Below are 22371 nucleotides of genomic sequence, written 5' to 3' on the forward strand. Positions count from 1 at the left end.
AGGCAAAGGAAGCCCCAATTTTACCCATCTATTTTATATATTCAGACTTTACAACCAATCTCTCTTTTACGGTACAAAGTGAAACTACGCAATTATTTATGAATAGATCCTGTGCTCACCTTCACTTAAAACGTGCCATAACACTAACTGGTAACCAGAGACATATGAAGACTCTACATTGTCAGGGAAGATATGGAGGATGAAAACAAGTGTAATTTTTCTAAGGGGTAAACAAATCCTGTGCAATATCCTGCAGAACTGGGCAACATGTGAACTGAAGAGCTGGAGTTTCCTAATGGAAATGTTAGATTTTACCACCTACATCCCATGAATGTAAACCACATATACTTGATTAGTCCTCTGAGAGACAAATGGAGTGTGTATCCTCTATATCCTACAGAGGATAGTCTTTGCAGAAACAGAAATCAAATTAAATTCAAAAAAGAGGTAGGCAGACAGGCATGAAAAATGATCTTTCTGGAATTCAGGCTGGATGTTTAACAAAAGGGTGAAAACAGTGAGTTATCAGACACAGCTGCTGCGTTTGAGAGGAGAAAGGAAAGGAGATGAACATATAGCTTTACATCCCCTTTGATCCTGTATCTAAGACCAACTCTAGCAAAACTCTTCGAAGACTTGGAGAGCAAAAAATAGATGTTTTATTTCCAGCTTCTCTCTCTCTTATTCTTAAACAAAAAAGGTCAAGTCAAAATGCACCAGATTTGGAACATGTAAGAAGGCTGGGGATGAAGCGATCGTTGCTATCGCGGAGAGGAGAAAAGGTACTTGCAGCAAAGAAAGCAAGCCACGTTCAACGGCTTCTTGAGGCCCAAAGACACAAACAGGGACTCTAGAAGGGGCTGTTGTCCCTCCCCTGAAGCAGATAACGGGCGAGCGGCAGGAGCCGGTGTGAAGGCTGGGGGGTCCCTCTGCTCCGAGCCAGCTCCTGGCATCCAGCTCTAGGTCTGCTTTGTGGTGTGCGATCGAGTGACAAAGTGATGCATCGACAAAGCACACCAGAGTAAAATGCAAAAAGCATTACTGTAGTTAGGGAACTAATTTGTTTTTTAGTCTAATGGTTATAATCAGCAGACTTCCTGAGTATCAATCTTCCTGAACCACAGAGGGGGTGAGATTATAGACTGACGATGGTGATTTTTACGTATTAGACATCTAAGTGTCATTTTCAGGAGTCTGGTGATGAAAACTCCACAAGATATTTCTCTATCAATTTAAAGATTTTTATGGCATGGCTACAAAAGTGATTACTTTTTTTTTTTTTTTTTTTTTTAAAGACAGGATACTTTTAAATCACAGAGAAGTAAATTACTGTATTTAAGATGCTGACATTAGACTCTATAAGTATTCCTAAACTGACTCCACTTTTGAGGATCAAGGGTGAGAGGAAGGAAAGGGAGGCAAAAGAACACACAAAAGCACGCTGATCAAGTCCTTAGGGCAAGTTACTCAAAACACTAAAATATAAGGGACAAATATGAGAATTAAGGCTAAAGATTGGTATGCAATTTAATGAAGCAAGTTAATACTGGTATCCCACTCGGGATTAATTCTAATACATTAATCAATTAAGAAGCATCAGGAAAACAAAAAAGCTGCAAGTTAAAAACATTTACAGTGCTCTAAACTTAAAGATAGTGATCCTGACATTCAAATGAACATTAAACTAGAAGAGTGCAGAGATCTATTACCCGTGCAAAGCACACAACCAGCTCTCATTAATGGTTATGACAGCTCAAGATATTGAGGAGAGACTCCATAAAAGATACACAGAGTATTTTTCAAATTTGTAGCGTTGCACAACTTTGGAGTCCAAGTCCTCTTAACAGCCAAAAAGTTTACAGTCCCTTCCTAGCATCAATAATTGTGATGTTTCCATTAAATAAATCGGAGCAATGGACTGCGATTTATCACAAAAAGCAAAAGCCATTCGACAACCCATCACCATTGTTAGCCACCCTCCTTGCTACTGCATCCAAACCAGAGAAGCGACAGTCATGAGTTATGATCTCAGGCTTTGTAGTTAAAAAAGCATTTACAGTGCATTTTGGAGGAAAAAGGGATCTAATTTTTACCTTCAATTAGAGTTTTTTCAGACACTTTGGAAGTTACATTCCTCTAGATATATCTGAGATTAAAAACAAAATAAAAGTCAAAGACTCTCTGTGCATTCTAGTATTTCTCTCTGTGCCATAAAAAGAACTGCATGACACTGCTTTCTGTACAGCCCATATCCTTTAAAACTCAACCTAACAAGGCTTTAATTGAAAGTATTGCATTTTGGAGGTCATCTGTCATAAAATCAGGCTTCCTGCTCTTCTGCCTTACTGGAAAACACCATGAATGAGTTCATAGAACTGAAGAGAAGGGAAAGAACAACGATTGCTTGGGCACTGAAGAAGATCACAGAAACACAGAATCATAGAAACAAGATAAGTGCACATAAGGTAGATTATCTTTCTACACTGCACAGTCAGCCTGTGGATAGAAAAGTTTCAACACAGCAGGTTGCAGGCATCATGATCTAGAGACTGCAAACGCCTCTTGGCAGAACACAGGCGAGCAGAAGCGGAACGGTGTGTTTGCTTCCAAGAACGATCTGTTTCGGCCGCCCTGTCAGTCTGGCTGCCTCCAAATCCAGCCCCGCTTTCGCTCACGAGTTTGTACCTCATTCCTCCAAGCATGCTTGCTTGGGATGCTCAGGTTGCTGTGTGAACACCTCTGCTCCTACCAGTCCTGGATTTAGCCACATGGGCTCCTTCACATGGATAAGCCATGACAAATGTACAGCCATGGCAACAGGAAAGCCTGAGCCCATGGTACCCTGCAAATTAAGAGAAACTTTGCTCCTGTTTGTATGGGATTTGGAGTAAGGGATTACCCAGGCTCTGTACAGTGAGCCCAGCGGCAAAGGTGTGATCAGTGCTGTTGTCAATGGACAGAAAATACAGAGTACTGAAGATCACCTGGTTAAAAAACCCCCACGGGTGAAAGGGTCAGTGTTTCTATAGGGAAGGCTCCAGGGAGACCTTATTGCAGCCTTTCAGCACTTCAAAGGAGCCTATAAGAAAGATGAGGACAGACTTTTCAGCAGGGCCTGTTACAACAGGACAAGGGGTGATGGCTTTACACTAGAAAAGGAGAGATTCAGGCTGGACATGAGGAAGAAATTTTTGACACTGAGGGTGGTGAGAGCCTGGCCCAGGTTAGCCAGAGAGGTGGTGGATGAACCATCCCTGGAGACATCCCAGGCCAGGCTGGACGGGGCTCTGAGCAACCTGAGCTGGTGCAGATGCCCCTGCTCATGGCAGGGGTGGCACTGGATGAGCTTTGAAGGTCCTTCCAACCCAAACTATTCTATGATTCTTCAGTGCCGTTCAGCTCACTAACAAAGTCCTCGTTTCCTGAGCCCAGAAGTGATGAACATCACTGGGCTGGCAGCCCCGACCCCTTCCCGGCTCCTCGTGCTCCCGGGTTTTGCTCGGTGAAGTTGCAGGGCTCACCCCAGCGATCTGCTGCATCCTCCGCTGCTTCTCTGCCCTGCTTCAAGCAATGGTCTCCAAGAAAGGGATGCAGCTCTGTCCCTCAGCTAAAAACCTTTTGAAGCTCCTCTGTTAAACTCAGGACTTCATCAGGAACTGTTTGCTTAGTACTTGTGAGAGTCAGCCTACCCATCGACGTACTGAAACAAAGGCTGAAGAAGAACATTATTACAGAAACTTTTTTTTTTTTAAATTTAGGCTGCACACAGAAATTTGACTACTAAATAACATCTGAAACATGATAAATGAGAACAAAGGTATGGATCAGAATAAAGTTAAAGCCTCACTGTTAAGCACTTGAAACTCAGTAAGAACCAAAATTGAGACTAGATATATATATATATTTTTACTCGCAGAGCTATTCCCCATCTGTTCTCCCCTTTCTTTCTTCTTTTACATAAAATATTCAAAAATATTCATATTTCCCAACGAAACTTTCAACATAACTTGAAGTAAAAATCTGAATTTTGGACTTAGCTTAAAAAAAACTTTTTGCTTTCTTTAATGGAAAGGTAGAATATATTTTTTTAGAAATGGACACCTTCCAAGAATTTTTGTCTTCTACCCAAACTCAACGTCCAGTCAAGAGGGTTTCAGTGCAAGCTTTTTGATCAGCAAGAATACTTATTGTTAGGCACTCAGACACGCATGTTTTGCCTAAAGAGACCACTTTTGGAGACAGTTCAGTGCCATTCGCATATTGAACTCAATCCAAATCTAACAGACTTTGAGAAGCTCTCATAATTTTACATTTAAATTCTCCATGACTCAAAATCACTTTTGTCTTTTGATGATTTTATCTCATTTTATTTACTGGAAAATCAGGAGAATCTGCTGCTCCAGAGATGCTTTATATTACTATACATCATTACATGTATTGTACAAGCTTTTTCTCAGAAAAATTTACCCTCAGTACTGTATTGATCCTATCTACCTACTCTGATTTTTTCATCCTTTGTGTCAGAGTAGCGACTTTGCATCTCTCTATTATTCTCCAACTACTTAAAGGGCCTAGTACTGATTTTATTAGTAACAACTAATAGTTTTAAATAGCTGCAATGATTAAAAAATGTGAGGAAACTGGAATCCAGTGAGTTAGAACACATTTCAAATTGTTCTGCTTGTCTTCTGCTGTATGGAGAAGTACTAGTACATACAGATACACTTTGACAAATATAAATTACACTTTGTAAAGGCATTGAATAAGTAGCTTTAGCCTACACACATTTTCATGTTATGAGGATAAAAAAATACCTGTACTAATTACTAAATAATACTGCTAATCAATAACAATAGTTTTATTACTCATAAGCTATAATTAATAAAACACCATGGGTTCTAAAGTAACCATTAAAAGAATTAATACTGTAATTTGATTTTAAGGTCTTTACATGTATCTGAAGTCTATTAAAATAAATGAAAAGCCTCTCAATGACTCTGGATGATGCCCTGCATGTTAATGATGCTCCATATTTGAACTACTGCAAATCACCTTTAAGATATTGCCTAAACACTGAAGCACCGATTATGTTTCATGTAGGTGGATATAATGTCTCAGGAAAAGTGCACACATTCCCTCTCCATTCTCATTTTCAAAATCAAGGTAGTTTTGCTCAGACTTTCACAAAGCATTATATATTAAGAGAGAGGACGAATTAGGAATTACCAGAAATCAGGCAGGGACATGGGAACCTGGTCTCCCACCAGATGTGGTTCTCTCGATAGCTGCTGCATTTGAAGCACTTATTCACTGAATTTATTTGGTTATGATGCAAAACACATGAAAGACTTAATGAAAGGGAATAAGAGGGGAAAAAAAGAGTTTCTAGGGAAGTTAAAAACTGAATTATGTTATTTGAGAAATATACGTTTAAAAAAAAATGTACTTGTGCCAAATAACCAATGACTCGGTGTTCCACTGAATCATTCTGCGTGAAAAGTGAGCTACAGATTGCCTTCACAAAGCACACCAAGAACTACTAGCAAAAAAATCTTACATAAAATAAGGCCACAATTACTATGTGTTTTACTGAAGAGCAAATCACTGCATACATGAATTAATAGCAAATATAAAGACATTTACACACCAACAACACACACATATCTAACAGCTGAAAGTCCTACACACTACTCTTTTCAAGAACTGTTAAAATATATTAGTATTAGAAAAGAGAATTAAGAACGGCATCCTAGAAAAAGACCTGTAAACCACTTGATTTTTATCCCAGGCACTTCTGAAAATACCATTAGTTGCATATTTGCTGCCAAGCACCTAATTACCTTTGAACATCTAGCCCTGCACTGCTACAGCTTGAGTGATCGAGGTATCAACATCACTCATCATTATGAAGATAGTTTTAATGATGAAAGCATTGCTAGAAGTTATTTTAAAATTCATTTTTACTTTAACTTCTTTAGAGATGATTTGTTTGAGTACCTGAGACACAGTAACTAATCACTGAGGGTTTTCTTTGCAAATAATAAAAATAGATTTATATGCCTTCCCGGTAGGAACAAGAATTCCATCACCTCCTCCTGAATTTCTGAGCTATCGAATATTTGATGAGTGCTTAGGGAATCAGTATTGTGTCTTTTCACAGCAGTAATCAAGGAATGAAGTATTCTCTGCCGTAATGAATCTACCTCAGGCCCAAACGATGAATATTTCAAATGCAAAACCAATATGTTTGTTTTGAACACATTTAAGTTTGGCTTTAATAAAGCAAGTAGTGAAGTGTGCAATGAATTATATTGTTAGATGGTTAAAAGAGAGCCGTGCAATATGTCTGAATGCATTTAATCCAAGTAAGTACTCATTTCAAATGTGACTTGTAAATATGTATTACATGCACATATACAAATGGATGACTCAGGAACCACTGAGATCCTTCCCTCCCCCTCCTGGCTTGCTTCAAAACCAGCTCAGTCTGACAATTAACCAAGGCCCAGAGCCAGAATATCATTAAGTACAAGTTGAACCTTTTGTGGCTTGAAATTAAGCACGTGCACCACCCATTCAAGGTAGGGTCATTTAAATCGAGACTGAGGTGCCCTGTTGGACTGGGACCTGCTATGAGTTTCAGCAGATCGGTGGGTCTCGACGTGCAGCCACAGGCAACTATTGAGAGGTCCACAAAGCAGTGAGCCCCAGCAGATGGGTCCCGTCACTGTGGTGACACCTCTTCTGCAAATCCAGGAGGTTTTACTGCAGACCAAGAGGATACCGCTGGCGAGAGGTAACGAATCTGTGATGTTAAAACATCATCCACTAGCACTAGTTTCATTTTGAGAAACAGCAGGTAACCCCAATCCTAACAGGAACGGTCATGTTGTTTTCTCCTGAAAAACTTGTCAGGAGCCAAAGAGAACTTAGTTTGTCTCCAGAAGATTTGGATTTTTGCTAAAATAACAAGCGAGTTCTCTTTGACAACAAAAATATTTTTTTTTAATTTACATTAGCTGTTTAATACTCTGATCCCCTCTCTCTCCTGAAACAAACTGACTTTTTTTCCACAAACTTTCCCACTTTAAGAAAAATACACATTTTTTCCCACTGATTTCCTTCCCACTCCAGTGAAACATGTTTATGGGCTTTAACATCACTATAAAAGTCACCAGCAGGCTGGAGTTCCCTTCTCCCCTTTTCAGCTTGCTCCATCCTAAAAGGTTTTAAAATAATTTGAACTACAAATATCAGAGCTTCCTAGGTCACTTTTCTCCTATATTACACTCACTGTGACCTCAGTGAGGATGAGAGAGGATCTTGACGGAAACACCACGGCACGGTGCAAGGTTTTGTTTGTTTGCTGCTTGGTTTTTCCACAGTGAGGCACCTCATTCTGCCCCAAATACATAGCTACAGAACAAAAGTCTGCAGGAATTTTCAGCAGCACTCCCCTGTACATAAATTAGTCCTTGGCATGATGCTTGAAGTGCTGCCACGGTCAGAAAAGGGACTAAGCATCATGGGACCCTTTTCCTCAACATATCTGTTCACTTTACAACCTGTACTGCAATGTAAAAATCAGTTTTTAGAGCCCAGCTAGAGATTTCAGGCCAGCTCATCTCATTTGCAAGTTGAGAATACCTGCTATAGAGTCCCCACAGTGTATTGTACAGAAGACTCTCTGAGTGTCTATCCACAATGAAATACAGAGGTGAGCAATTATAGCAGTTTGTATTTGCAAGAATAGTTTCCCGATTTTAACTAATAATTTTTTTTTATTTGTCAGGTCAACTGACCTGTAGCATGCAAACAGAATTTATCAAACAGAGTTTACAATGAAAGCAATGAGAAAAGCATAATTAGCAATTACAACCAAGTTCCAAATGCTTCAATTATCCGAGTTCAGAACCAAAGTACTTTACCTGGAAATTGTGCCTGAAACAGCGAATTCAATAAGGAAAATTCTTATATAGTCCAAGTTAAATTATTTAAAAAGGAGGAAAGAGGGTTCTTAATTATTTAATGTTTCACCAATAATTATACAGTTCAGTATAATGTTCATTCACTGGAGAGCCTGATTTTCAAAGGAACATTTGTGAACATCAGTCAAACAAAAAACACCTGCCAGACTATAAATTCAGTCAGTGCGATACACATTCATTACAACACAGCATTAACACATTAGCAAAAATCCAAGTCCTGACTTAATGGCAAATCTAGCCAATAATTTCTGTGTTAAAATATTTACATAGAAAAGCATGCACAATTTAGTTTTCCAATGTATTTGTAAAAAAAGAGTATGACCACTATTACTACAATTTTTTAAAGCTGTGTTCTAGATAATTGAGTTGGAGATGAGACTACAGCTCTGGAAAATAGAAAACTATACAACTAGTACTTGAATAGTCAGAGCTGCCAATCAAAATGTGGCCATGGACATCTTAGGGATATTTCATTCAAACTTACTAAGAATCAGTTTTAAAAGACAGCTTTTAAATTAATTGGATGAAATACTACCCATGGTAAGCTTATCTGCATGGTACCCTGGGGAGCAAGGCCAAAGGAATACCAAGAATTTCTGAACGAAACTGTCTGTAAATGGCACCTTGGTCAAACACAGCATGGATCTGCAAAGGATTGTCACCGTCAATTAAAAACCTCATGTACAAAAACTCAAGCTCTATGGGACAAACTCTGGGAAACCCTCACGATGGCCAAAACAGAAGTGGCCATGCTGAAGCCCTTCAAGTTTAGTTACACGGGCCAGAATTCCGCACGTGCCCTTGCAGAATGGGGACTTTGGGCTCGACAAATCTTCCTTGGCAGCTTTCCATCTTAGAGCAGAACTACCCAGAAGGAAGAGCTGATACATGCAGAAGTTTAATGGCATGCCACTGATTTATCATTTCAACCCGAAGGCAAGGAAAAAAGTACCAAAAAAAGAGAAAACCATTTCCTTGCAGCCGCAAAGGAGGTTGTCCCTGGGTCACTTTGCTAAAGAATTATCTTAGCCCCACTCTCTGGAAGAGATCAGAGACTGTTTATCAGTAATGGCTTCAGATTTCATGGCTCCTGGAGCCGAGGAGCCCAGCTGCACCATCCTCCAGACTTTACAGTCTAATGTCCTGTGGCCTGCAGGGCTAGAAACGATGAAAAGTATAGATTTCTGCTTCCCTGAGGGGACCGCAACACTTGGTTGTGGTCTTAAAGAGCCTGAGGTCTCTTACAATCAAAGTTTGTTGTTTTTTTTTTTTTTTTTAACGGCATTACAAACTATTTTAGGTTATTTTTAGTGAGTTTAATGGCTCCCTTGGAATTGTGCAAAGTGCGACTTGCGGTAAGTGCAGCACCTGGCTTTGCAGGTGGGGAATACAAAACACAGCCCCACTACAGTTTTAAGAACCTCTAAAAGCAGTTTTTATGGAATAAATATCACATACAGACTAGGAAATGGCACAACATGGGGCAGTGCTTCACGTGGTTTATGTGAAGCACATCAGGGTATTTTAGCAATTAAATTCCAGACAGACGATGCAACATGTATTGCACACCACGGCATAACACATGCTGCTTCTCACACAGCACACACGCATAATGTGCCGCTCTTCACTGTGGTATAAATCAAGCAACAGTGCCTCTGGTCGTTCTGTTTCTAAACTTCTGTCTTGTAAGGCCAAATCCAATTTGCCCAATGCTTCCCACAGCACATCAAGATGAAGAAGTCTGGGGAATCATCCTGCTATGCCACTGTAAATTATCGCAGCTCCACCAAATCTACCCTAACATGAAATGCCACAGAAGTCCTCAGAATTCAACGGTGATGAATTTAACATGCCTACTTCCACTAGCCTGATGTCAGCAGAGATACAGCAATTTATGCAATACAAGGATCAGTCCTTTTCTCCTTATCAAAGCATTTGATCACAATCAGTGACATGGAAAGAAGACAACCTTACTTAATTTGAGCAGGAGAGTCAGGCGTGTCACTCTAACATCATAAGAAAGAGGGAGGTATTTACATATGGGTACTTGCATATTCTTTTTTATCTGACTTCACAAAGATAACAGTAAGATCGTTTTCTTCCACAGCAACAACTAGTGTGAAACCTCATGGAGGACCAGCATTTTCCCTTGCTCTTCCCTCCCTCTTTCCCTCTCTTTTGAAAAAACAACACCTTGAGAGATCTTAAAATCTTTATTAGCCAGTTCTCTGCTTGTGACAGCATGGTGGTACGGAGTCGCTCCAACTCTCTGTATTCGATTCACCCTTGAGGCAAAGGAAAAGCTCTATTTCTGATGCAAAACGGCAAAAAGCCCCCATTGCTGAGCGCCACTGCCGTTCGACCTGCCAGCCATCGCAAGCACCAACCTGTACCCCGCACTGCAGCTCTCGAGCATGTCAAACCAACAAATGAGCTAACCAGGCAGTCACGCTCTTGAGGATGCATTTTTAAAAAGGAGATGCATAAATTCACTCATTTGGAAACCTGGTCTCCTCAAGAACTTGTTACTATGACAATTTAGAAGAAGCTGCTACAGATAAGATTGATGAAACTTATTGATTAATTTTCCCTCAAGCTACGTTTGAATTTTAAGTTTTCTCTAAACAGAAGCAGTTCGCATGGCTTTGTTAGTATTCCAGGGACCCCAGCAATGTGCTTCAGCAGTGAAGGAAGTTCCATGATAAATGTGTTCTTCAATCTGCATCTGTAAAGTAGCTATAAAATCAGAACAATTCATGCAAAATTTTTCATTATGTTTCTAAATATACTTATTTACATTTTAAATCACACACAGACAATATGAAATATCTTTCACTTAGACAGGTGGGAACAAGAAAACAGATGCATCCATTAAGCTTGAAACAATTCAATGAATTAAATAGTACTTGGTGAATGCTTTGGTTTATGGATATAGCTCTTGTTTAAACTTACTTGAAAAAACACGGCCATAGCTCCTATTACCCTGTTTTCTAGAACTGCTGTTCCAAAACTGTCAAAGTCATCAGGATTGTAGAAGTAAATCTGCATCTGTAAAAATTAAAAACAACAACAAAATCAGATTAGTGTTGATTCATACAGCTTTCAAATGAGGTAATGCATACACACCATACATAAATGCAGTGTTATGAACCTGAGGTAAAGGAATTCTGCTGAACAATATTGTTTAACTAGCATCTTGATTAATAGCATGACTGCCCTACTGGGACAGTAACCAGGGAACAGAGTCAACGCAATGCATTTTAATAACAAACCCAAGGATAAACAGTATGGCCAGTCTGTTTAGATTGTAAACTTTGTGCATTCTGCCAGGATCTCTTCATTTCTTTGCTCACTGCAGGCTCATCTCCTGCTCTGTTAAATGTGCTAAACATATTTGTCTCAAAAACCATAGAGAATTTTTGAAAAGGATTTCAACATTTAGAGTTATTCCTTTACTCCTAAAGCAATTTGTAAGATAAAAGCCCGTCTCTGTAGCAATGCATTTTTATGAGGCTCTGATATTCAGGACTATCAGTTAGGGTCAGACTTCTCCCTGACTTCAGTTAAATTTCATGACTTTCATCTCCAAAGCGTTGGTACTCAGCAAAAAGTCTAAGTGAGACAAAACCAGATGTTTTGATGTCACTTTAGGACTAATAACAAATATTAATAATTAGGCAATCCCAGAGTGAAAGCAGGTGAGAAGAATGATTACCCCAAAACACCAAACGTCTGAATTACACAAATACAGGAGGACCGAGGAAACAGCTTCCTTCAGACGTTCTGCTGTTGAACAGTCCCCCTTTCCTACACACACGCCATGAATAAGGGCAACTCACAGAGGCCTGTGGGCGCTACTGCTCTTCATTTCCTGTAAGGTTCTTGTTGCATTTCCCACATTAGCTGAGCTGCCACTTCTGCCCGCTGTCCTAACGCACCGCTGCTTCCCCAACCTCTCCACTCCCACAGCAGCCCCTAGCGCTAGTCCATCTGTATCAGCCACAATTTGCTCCAAAGGGCCTGCTTTACATCCAAAACGTGCAATGCACCCTTCTCCACATGACACCGTGCAGGTGTGCACATTTTCATAAAATAAATTCAGTATCGGTAGCATGTGTTGTATGTGTGCTCTACACGTTACAAATTAAAAACATGTGCCTGATGATTCTATGGTCAAAGCCATGCACAAGAACTGGACTTTGCAGCAGTTCCTCTTGGGGCCATTCAGGGATCCTCCTGGATGGATTTCACAACCTGAACCAGCACATCTATGGGGGCAACACTACTCCAGGACAGTTGGCCAACGTGTACACTCGCTCACGCACAATTACTCCAGTAAAAAAACCTGTTCCTGGCTATGAAACAGGAATGGACCCATCAGGCTTCTGTGCCACTGGCCTCTTGCCTGAACCTGCATATTCACTCCTGCTTCTCTGCTGCCCCTCAGGCATTACCTGACCTATCCTGGCTTTTCACAGCATCAGTAGGTGACAAGAAATAACCACACGGCACATAGTTAAGTGGAGATGTGGGGTCTGGCTGAGCCTGCCCACACCTCCCAGCGCATCGTCGGTCTGACCATCACTCCCTCCTGCAGGTTCGTCCGCAGGCAAATGTTCTGCTGGAACCAACAACTTCTTCAGGGCTCTTTGGGTTTTTCCAAGACCATGCTGCATGACAAATTCTACTGTATTCACAAATGCAACTATTTTTCCAATATTCTAAAATTTTGTATATTGCTAGATGAGATGATACCCTTTTATCTTGCTCAGATATGTTTCTATTCTTATTTACTGATTCCCAGGCTTCTGACTGTATATATTGGTTGCAATGTGTAATACTGGCAAACTACCTGTATATCCAATAAAACATCACCATTTAGAGAAAAGGCCAAGATGAAGATCAGTTTCTTCAGAGGTAGAGGTACTTTTTTCAGAAGGAAGAGAAAATAAAACCACACTCCAAATAGCTCACCAAAAAAATGAAAACATTGTCTGGCGCTCTCTCTAGCTTCATAAAATTTGAAAGCAATTTTCTTCCCCTATTTTGGCCTTCCTATTCCCAGTGTACTCACAGCACACGCAGAGATGCTGGCAATATCTCACAAAGTTGGTGGTGCCTCCAGGTTCTGACAACGCATGCTTTGAACAAATGTAGACTGAAGTACAGCCATTCATTGATGTAGAAATTAGAAACAGTTTGTTTCAGGTGCAATTGCTTAAACTTCAATTTAGCCAGCACAGACAATAGCTCACAAACCACTCACAAATTACATTTTGCCCCCCTTTAAAATAAAGCCTAAAATTAGGTATACCTTGTATAAAACACTTCACTATATAGTTCTCATAGGAGTTTATGAAGAAAAGTATCACTGAGTGAGTTCAGCATATGCCAAAATCATTTTGGATCAATTTTGCTCACAGCATTTTAAGGAAATTAATTTTTACAATACACTTCTGGATAGAGGTGCAAAGGGCTTTGGTAAAAAAGTGCTTAATTCAGATCCCTCGTCTCAGCAGGGCAATTTCACAGACTAATCAAGAACCACACTCTGCCTTGATTACCATACACATTGAAACATTTCCCCACTGCTCCCTAGTGTTTTTCCAGAGAGCGTGGCTCCTCTCTCTGCATCCATCAAGTCAAGGGGAACTGTCTTGTATGAAAAATTATCATCATCTGTCATACAGTAGCTTTCTTATGTGTTCATACAGCTAGAAGGAACATTTTAGGAGTAGAATCTCCCAGGAATTGCTATTATACAATTTACACATGCATACACTGCAAAAACAATGTTAAGAAGATGGTAAAGTTACATCCTCAAAGATGTATGGTTCAGGCTGCTCATAAAACCACACCTGGACACGACTGAGCATTAGTATTATGACAATTTTCCAATTATGTGATCACATGTTTTCCTCAATTTACAATAAAACGTAAATGTATCTAATATTGTTGTTCTTTTATACATAATATACATAGCCTTGAATGCATTTATTGGTAGATATTTAATTTTATGTTTTCTATGGATGGCATAATGCTCTTTATGTACAAATCAGGAATAAGACAGTTAACAACAAAATGATTTTCACTGCATAATTAAGTGGCCTAAACATGCTGGAAAATTTTCACTATTACTCCTTATTACATAATTAGTATATACAATAGATGGTGCATCTTGCATATAAATAATTTCTACTGTCTCTGCCTGGTACATACAAAGCAGTTGTGCAGAATGCAACAAAAGAGCATCTACGCTAAAGAAAATTTGGGTCTTAGTATGATCTGTTATTTGTGAAATGCAGAACAGAGCATCATCCAAGCTTGCACATCCGACCTGAAATGTGGCACCGCTTGTCTCCAGCACCATCTTCTTGTACATCTTTGCATGTGATTTCACAATAGCTTCTCTTTTCCATTTTTTTAAAAATATACTTTTAGAGGCTCTGAATCCCTTAGCAAAGGGAAGGCCTGAAATGCTCTCTGTAGTTTCTACCGTGTGATACTAACTGCCTGCAGTCAGAACGCTCCATTCCACACATCACAGCTCATAGTGCTGCAAATGGCCTTCCCAGTGGCACAGGTCCCAGAGGGCATACGAGTCCCGTTCTCTATGGCACAATATACTGGATTTAGAAGCCTCTCACATCCAGCCCCGTTACAGCTAACAAGGCTGGGAAAGGCTTACACAGGCTTCCTTAATCTCAGATGTGCAACACAGCAATACTGCTTGCATGTTATCTTGTAAAGATCTATTATAAAAAACATGTACTGTTCGAGCAACTTGAAATTTTCAGTATTTTGATAAGGCTAAGCTGAAACAAACCGTCCCCAGAGAGACAAAGGCCCTTTTCTTGCAGGAAGACTCTCTCCATCCTAAAATGCTACCAACAACTACTGCAGCTACAGAGCTTCACCGAGGCGGGGAGAGGGCAAGAGTTTGTTTTTAATGGAAAAACTTTATGCTTTGACACTCTTCACACTCCAACAGAGTAGAATTGTTTTCACTCAAACTTGAGAGAGATTTGCCGTACAGCACAGCTTAAGCCTGAAAAAAATCTCACTGAAGGGGAAAATCTTCGGAATGTTACAAGTGCCTTAAAACAGAGGATTAGAGAGAAAACCATCGCTCTGCCATAACCCAGGAGATAATTGTCAGTCACCCTGTAAAACCATGTCATGTTTTCCAGTCTCTTCTGTCCAGAAAGAGCTAGTGCCCAACCATTACAGTTTCCAAGCGCTCCAGGCCATTTTCCAGCTGACGGCACTTACACAAATGAATACACCACATACATCCAAAACCACAGTCATTCCCCAGCCTAGAGCATCTTTTACCTCCATGACCCTACCAGCTACAACACCCCTCCACCATGCCATGGGGCAGACAATCCCTTCCTCCTTGGGGTCAACCTACTCTCTCCAGAAACACCTTTCTTCAGCCCTGTTCTTCCAAGCTCTACAGAAATCTGGTGTTCCTCAGAGCTGGCAAAATGTCAAGCCCTGCTCTGGGCTTGAGAGATTTTGACTCAAATCTGGGCTGCCACCCCACTGATCTTCTGAGGACAGGTTGTCCAAAATGTGCGTGTGTGTTACTGAGAAATACTGCCCACCAGAGATCAGTTCTGTTTTTATTAAGTACAATTGCCTCTGAATGGCTAAACCCTCTATGAAATGTCACTGGCTTGCAAAAACTGAGCCTGCTTCAAACGAATGCCTTCTCCCCACCACCCATCCACAAATAAAAGGCTCTGGCTCTGTGCTCGGATTCTCCTCTGCTTGGCAAGACAGACATCCAGATAGAAATCAGCATTCCTGTGCATGACATCTTTTCGCTCTTATTACCCCACTACAAAGACAGAAAGCTTACATCCAATGCAGACTATCATGGCTAAACTCATTCAGCACTTACGAGAGAAAAGCCACAATGAGCATTTGATAGATCCCAGAAGATGTGAGCGAGTTCAAAGCAATTCTAAGAGACTGGAAACCAAGCAAGTACATTTTCCATAGACAGATGCCAAGTATTTTAAAAATAAATAATTGAGACTTTTAAATTGGGCTGCTATCACCCTGTGCAACCTCCTACAGCAGATTTCTCTTCAGATTAAAAAATGAACAAAGGCTCATTGTGCTGTCACAGATGTGGAGTACAGAATATTCAATAGTATCAGAATTCTGGTGGAAGGGAGAAGATCATCAGAATTAGCTTTCCGCTCATTTCCTTCCAGCAATCCAAGGACTACCGCGCAATTTAAAGCTGAAAAAAAAAAAAAAAAGGTTTTATAGGTCAGCCAATTTTTTGATGAATCAGACGGCAAGACGCAGAGGCAACAGATACGTGGTTTATTATGTGCTGCTTTAGAGACTGAGAGCATTTTCAGAAAAGCAAAACACACAGGCATCGCAGGTAGACTGCAAATCTTTGCAGAGTGGCAAAACAAAAATTTTGAAATGCTTGCTTTAAATGACTAAGTTAATTACTGAATATACGAATTCTTAATTAGTACCTTTGCTGCTTATATTGTAAGAATAAATCATTCTCAGCCATATTTACAGCTGGATTTAAAAACTCTCACACAAAACCAAATTCTGTGCCAAGACTACGAATCATACATGATTTTTCTTAATTGAAAGCCCGTATGTAATTTATTTCTGCTTCAAATATGTGCATAGATTTCTAGCAAACTGGGTGATGTGATCCATTTGGCTGGAATAAAAATTTTCTACAGACATAATGTAATCTTCACTGCAGTACTGAAAATTCAGAATAACTGTCCTGCAGTCTGTGTGTTTACTGGAGTGTGAGATGTACACTGGGGTAATAAAGTCTGATGTTTGACTTCTCATTATATTCTCTTTAGAAAAATCATGAAACTTATCATTTATAACATATTCTAAATCTGCTTAGAAAAGGCGGGGGGGGGAAGAGCGAATCGTGATGTTTTCCAGTTCTCCTACTAGAGCTTGATGTAATAACATAGAGTATACTGCATTCTTTTTAAAATATAAAGTTGAACAGGAGCAGATAATGGCATGTTTTTCCTGCCTAGTCTGTTATTCATCAGTGAATTTTTAACTATAGCTAGGCAGGTACAGAGATGTATTTTGAATGTCATAATTTAGTCTTTTACAGTACCTATAAGTGTGCTGGGTAAACTGCAAAACAAAGAGTCAGACAGGGTCTTTGCCCTAAAGTAATTGCAACTTGATAATAAATACAATGCTAGGCTGAAAAAAATAAAACGAGTTGAAACAACAGGAAGAGCAAAGATCATACAAGTGAAATAACAAAATTTAGCTCAATTTAGACATTCGCATGCCTTAGAATTATGTTAAATTTCCCTTTAATCTTTTTTAATAGTAAGCATTAATTATTGCTTTGTTGTCTGCAAACAACGCAGTAGGTGTATCTATGTTATAAGTCAAGACTAAATGATTTCATAGTCCTTTTCAACCCGAAAGTTGGTAGTTGCTGCACATTCTTCTCCTAACCCTGAGCAATGTTTAAACCTGCGAGTGGTCCAGTAACAGCCCAGTAGGAACCGGGAGGCAACATGATGCTCGTAGGATCGCCCTGTGCTTCAGTGCATTGCTGGATCTTGGCCATTTCGCTCAGTATCTCGAGTGTTAAGTCCTGAATATTAAGAGGGAAGTACCTTGGTGAGCCTGATTTCTACTGCCAGAAATAAATACCCCCCAGGCCTGCTCCTGTCCCAAACAAGAAAATCCACTCTCATGTATATACACGGAGTCATTACACAATGAAGGCATATTTGACGCTAAAAAGCTGTATGTTGCATTCATTTGTATTTCCATAATATGAAAATAACGGTTTCAGTGTTTATGCTTTCCATAACATGAAACTTTTTTGCAACTGCTTTGTACTCCGAGTAACAGCCATATGATTCACCATGAAATGAAGTCTGCAAAATCGTTTTGGATAAATGGAACTATAAATTCAATAGAATTTCCATGACAACAGAGATTGCAACACTCCGCCACAAGTAAAATGTTATAAATCATTCAAAACCAACAAAAAAAATCAGCAGTAAGTCTTCTCTTTCACAACACACAAGACTCCTGAATTATAGAGCTATGGTTATTACCTCCCCATGCAATGCCTTTAATTTCTGATCCTCTTCCTTGTAATAAGTGTTGTTTCATATCTGACCTCCTTCCAAACACAGGAAATTATAATACTAACAATTTAATACTAAAACGTAAACAAGAACTGAAGCAAAGTGAGCAGGAGGCTTTTTTGAAACTTTCTTCCTTTTCTTGTCTTCTAAAAATGTTTAAATATCTTCATCCTGTGGTAATTATACCTGTGTATCCAGATACATCACACCATCTTGTTAGAATCACAAATTTAGGAGGCTCTTTTTCTGGGAACGTGGGTGGTAAGTGTACAATAGGGTGCTCAGTCAGCTCGTAAAAAGGATGTGAACCACATGTCCAAGGGATGGAAGAGATCCAAGGAGAGGAGGAGGTAAAAACAAAAAAAGGAATAAAAGATTACACCACACAGTACTCTCATTCGTATCCCTCCATCAGAGGGTTCCTGACATATGGTATTTCACTTGAAGTCCAAGGACCTGGAATGTAACAATTCCAGGAGGACCTTCACTGTAACTTAAAGATCACTGTGGTTGTTGCCTTCATGCCTGTGAGAAAAACCTTGAAAATACGAAGTTCCTTCTCTCTTGAAAAGATTAAGCAGCCCATAAAACCAAATGAGAGACAAATAGCTCATTATTCTGATTTTTGGGTAGGAGTATTTCTTACAAATCAGGCCTTTTGGTAACTTGAGAAGCGGCAACCGACTAATCCTTGGATTGCAAAGGCTCATCCTCCCAGAATACTAGAGAGTTTCCACTGTCTTGCACAAATCACTGCCCATTTCTGGGCCTCATTTCCTCATGTGTAAACTGTGGTCATTGCCTATCACTCCTTTAACGGGATGTTTCATGAAGAGAAATAGGGAAGATTAGAAATAAATGGGAAGAATGACAAACAATTGAAAAACGTGGGAAAAAACCTACCATTTGGAGTGGTGTTGGAGGAAAAAAAAAAAAACAACTTTGGAGTGGTGGTTCATTTGCTTGATATTGCAATTAGGGAAGAGTCACACAAGTAGCTCATTGAGAGAGTGCATCACCTCTTAGTACTCGTACCAGCTGCTGAACAGCTCATATCTGACACAGAGCTGATGTCTCAGGAGCTCAGCACAGACACTTATTACAAGGTGGTGCATCCACACACCCAAGGGCATCTTCCCAGGCTCCTGGAGGTCGGCTGGGGTCTATTCACTGGTCTTAATCTCTGCTAGCATATTATGACTCTGGCAGAGACTTTCTGATTTATTTAAGAAGTCGTTCCAAGCCTCAGCCACAGCGGCTTGGTCTAACCATGGCATATTCCGAACGACTGCAAGTGCATACACGCAGGAACACGCAACATTGAGACTCTCGTTTCAGTAAGAGGCAAACCTTGCTTTCTAAAACTCTCCGAATGGAAAAATTAGAAGCAATACTTAGCTGCTGGCGGGGGTGAAAAACTGAAACAGGCAATTTAGGAAGTGGCTAAGCACCAAGTGTCACAACAACTAAAAATAAGCCGGATGGACTGACTGTATGAACAGAATAGCTCTGAATTCAACCTAAAAGTGACTGTTTCAGATGTCGTCTTCATCTATTTCCCACGGTCTTCCTACAAGGAGAAATAAACTACTGAAGAAAGTTTTCAACTTCAAAATACCCAAACTGTGCATACTTAAGAATTGATTTACTTCCTCAAATACCAAGAAGTGCTTCCAGAATGGAGAGAATGGCTGGGATTTCCTAACAAAACCTCTCCAGCACTCTTCAGAGAAAAGAAAGGAGCTGCACTTTAAAAATAAATCCTACAAAAGCACACTTTTCCTAGCATGTGTGATTAATACAATTTCATATAGCATTCACTTTAAAGATGCACTAGCACAAGTATTCATTCCTCTGAGAGCTCACATCTTAGCGCAAATTATTCTTTTAGTGCTGTGGAATTCAGAATGTCCTGTGTGGTTTATTTGTTGGTGTGTTTTTTTTTTTTTCTTTATTTTTTTTTTCTTTTTTATGGGAGAAGGCAAGCTCTTCCATGAGGTTTAATGATCTTCAAAATGCCTCAGAACAAATCTTGAGATATTTATAGTTTTGTTGTATCTCTGGATTCAAAGCCATGCAGCAGATGGGGCACGTTTTCAGAAGCATTTTGCTGGGCGAAAGGCCATTCCTATCTCTGAGGGGATGTTAAATCCTTCGGGCTGTACACTTGCAGAGTTATTTTTATTTATGAACTGCAAAGTATATGGGCAATTACAGCAGAACCAGCCCAAGAGAAGAGCTGACTTGGAGGGCTTCATAACAGAGGCTAAAAATAATACAGGCTTTCCCATATTTTGCAGAATACACATCTATTTAAGGCAGCATCATAATCTCAAAGATGAAGCAAGCAGGGTCTCAGTAGCTACTTGCGGATTCCTGGAGGAAGGTGGGACAGCCCTGGGACAGCACTAGTTCTGCCGCAGATTTCCCGTTTGAACACCAGAGGGATTTTTCCATTGCAACTGCTTAATGCATGTGTTCCACTTCAAGTTTCTGAAAAGGGCTTAAAATACAAGGACTGAGTACATTATATCCCTTCTAAAACTCAGGATCTCTTGAAAATACCTGAAATTGAAATCCTTCCCTACCATGGGGTACTACCCAAATTCCTCAGACTTTTGGAAAACCTTGCACGTAATATCTCTGTACTCTGTCTCTAATTTTCTAGGTCTCTTTACCGTTATCCTCTGGCTGTTTTACCAGAGTAGAAAGTGAAGGCTGCACATATCTGAAGTGCAGTGTTAAGAAATTTGTACACTTAAACACCACCTTAATGGCACCAGATTGTTAAACACATGAATCTATATTAACGCTAGCAAATAAAAAACAAAACAAAACTGGACTTCAGCGCAGCAAGAAGCAAGATATTCAAGTAAGCAGCAAAAGTGACGGAATGACTGAAGTACTAGAAATTGTGTGGCCTTTTAAAGTTAAAAAAACCTTGTCCACTGTCACATCTGCAAACACATTTGCAAAGACATTCTGTAATGGTCTTTTGCTAAATGTCAAAGTTATTCTTCCATGCCTATAGAAAAACAAATCTATCTCTCACGCCCTCTCACGCTGGTACCTGCCTGCAGATGCTGTGTCGAGACTCCCCCGCTGCATCTGACTCTGCTGCTCGCTTGTGGCATGACCTTATATATTGTGAATAAAACAACCTCTCAGCTTTAACACTGCCAATTTTTTAAGGGCCCATTGATGTTGAAAGAAAAGCATGTTGAACTTCTTTGGACTCCTGACGAACACAGCAGTGCTACCAGATTGGCATTTGAGTCCAAATTTTACAGGCTTTTTTGTTTTTAGTACAGTTTTCAGAATACGTTGCCTTTTGGGAGGCACGCACACTTATGTCCCTGCTCAGCCAGGCTCTGTGCCAGCTTCATCCCTTCCCACTACTCTACATTTTAATAACAAAAATGAGTCTCAAGCCAAAGACTCACATTTCCACCCTGGCTCACATCTGTATTTCTGAAAGCACCTCTTCTGCCTCAGCATCTCACATTTGAACAAATCACCCGGGTAATCGACACCATCTAAGTGCTGGTTTTCAGTAGGACAGCTGCTGGCTTTTCTCCAGACTGTGGGTGTCTTTGGCTCTAGAAGCGCCCGACAAAATTAATTCTTGCTCATGCCACTGCCGTCTCCACCAGCTCCAGACACTCGAGTCGTGCCTGCAACAGTGGATAGAAACTGGAAATGCTGCAACCTGGTGCAGCCTCTCCCCACCACGTAACACGGAGAGCGTATCCCCCGCTGCCCGGGGCCAGGGCTGGGGCAGGGAGGGTATCGCCTGCCGTACAAAACCACATCGTTGTAGGTGTTACCAGTACATTCGCCTCTCCTGGCGTTGTTCTGTCACAGCACAAAATGCCTCAATGGAACTTGTGAAATATGAGAGTTGCACAAGTAAGTCTTCATCATAAATCTGGTAATTAACCTGCATAACTGATTTCCCTTCTGGTAGCAGGCGTAGGTTGGAATAAATAGTCTATTCAATACCTACTGAAAGAAGACTCCTATATTTCATGTTTACTTTAAGCAAGTATAATATAAAAACCTAGGGACAAAGGGCCTCAAAGAGTCAGATTCCTTGCGGTTTCAACAGAGTGCCCTGAATAATACATAAAGCAGCTATGCTCTTATCCCTAAAACCACAGGTGTGAACCAGATGTCATGCTTATCTTCTCTTGAGATTACAGCAAACAATTGCACACCTTCAGAATATAAAGTAAGCTTTGGAT

General features: G+C 40.1%; 1 protein-coding gene across 1 annotated transcript in view; it reads right to left on the reverse strand.

Annotated features, from left to right (window-relative positions):
• The window catches only part of PTPRG (protein tyrosine phosphatase receptor type G), a 410558-nt gene that overhangs the window by 130481 nt on the left and 257706 nt on the right, over positions 1–22371 (reverse strand). The window contains exon 5 of the mRNA XM_065642503.1: positions 10941–11036. Coding sequence (XP_065498575.1) covers positions 10941–11036 — 96 coding nt within the window. The remainder of the gene's footprint in view (positions 1–10940; positions 11037–22371) is intronic.

This window comes from Caloenas nicobarica, chromosome 11, assembly GCF_036013445.1.
Source record: "Caloenas nicobarica isolate bCalNic1 chromosome 11, bCalNic1.hap1, whole genome shotgun sequence".
Classification (NCBI taxonomy): domain Eukaryota; kingdom Metazoa; phylum Chordata; class Aves; order Columbiformes; family Columbidae; genus Caloenas; species Caloenas nicobarica.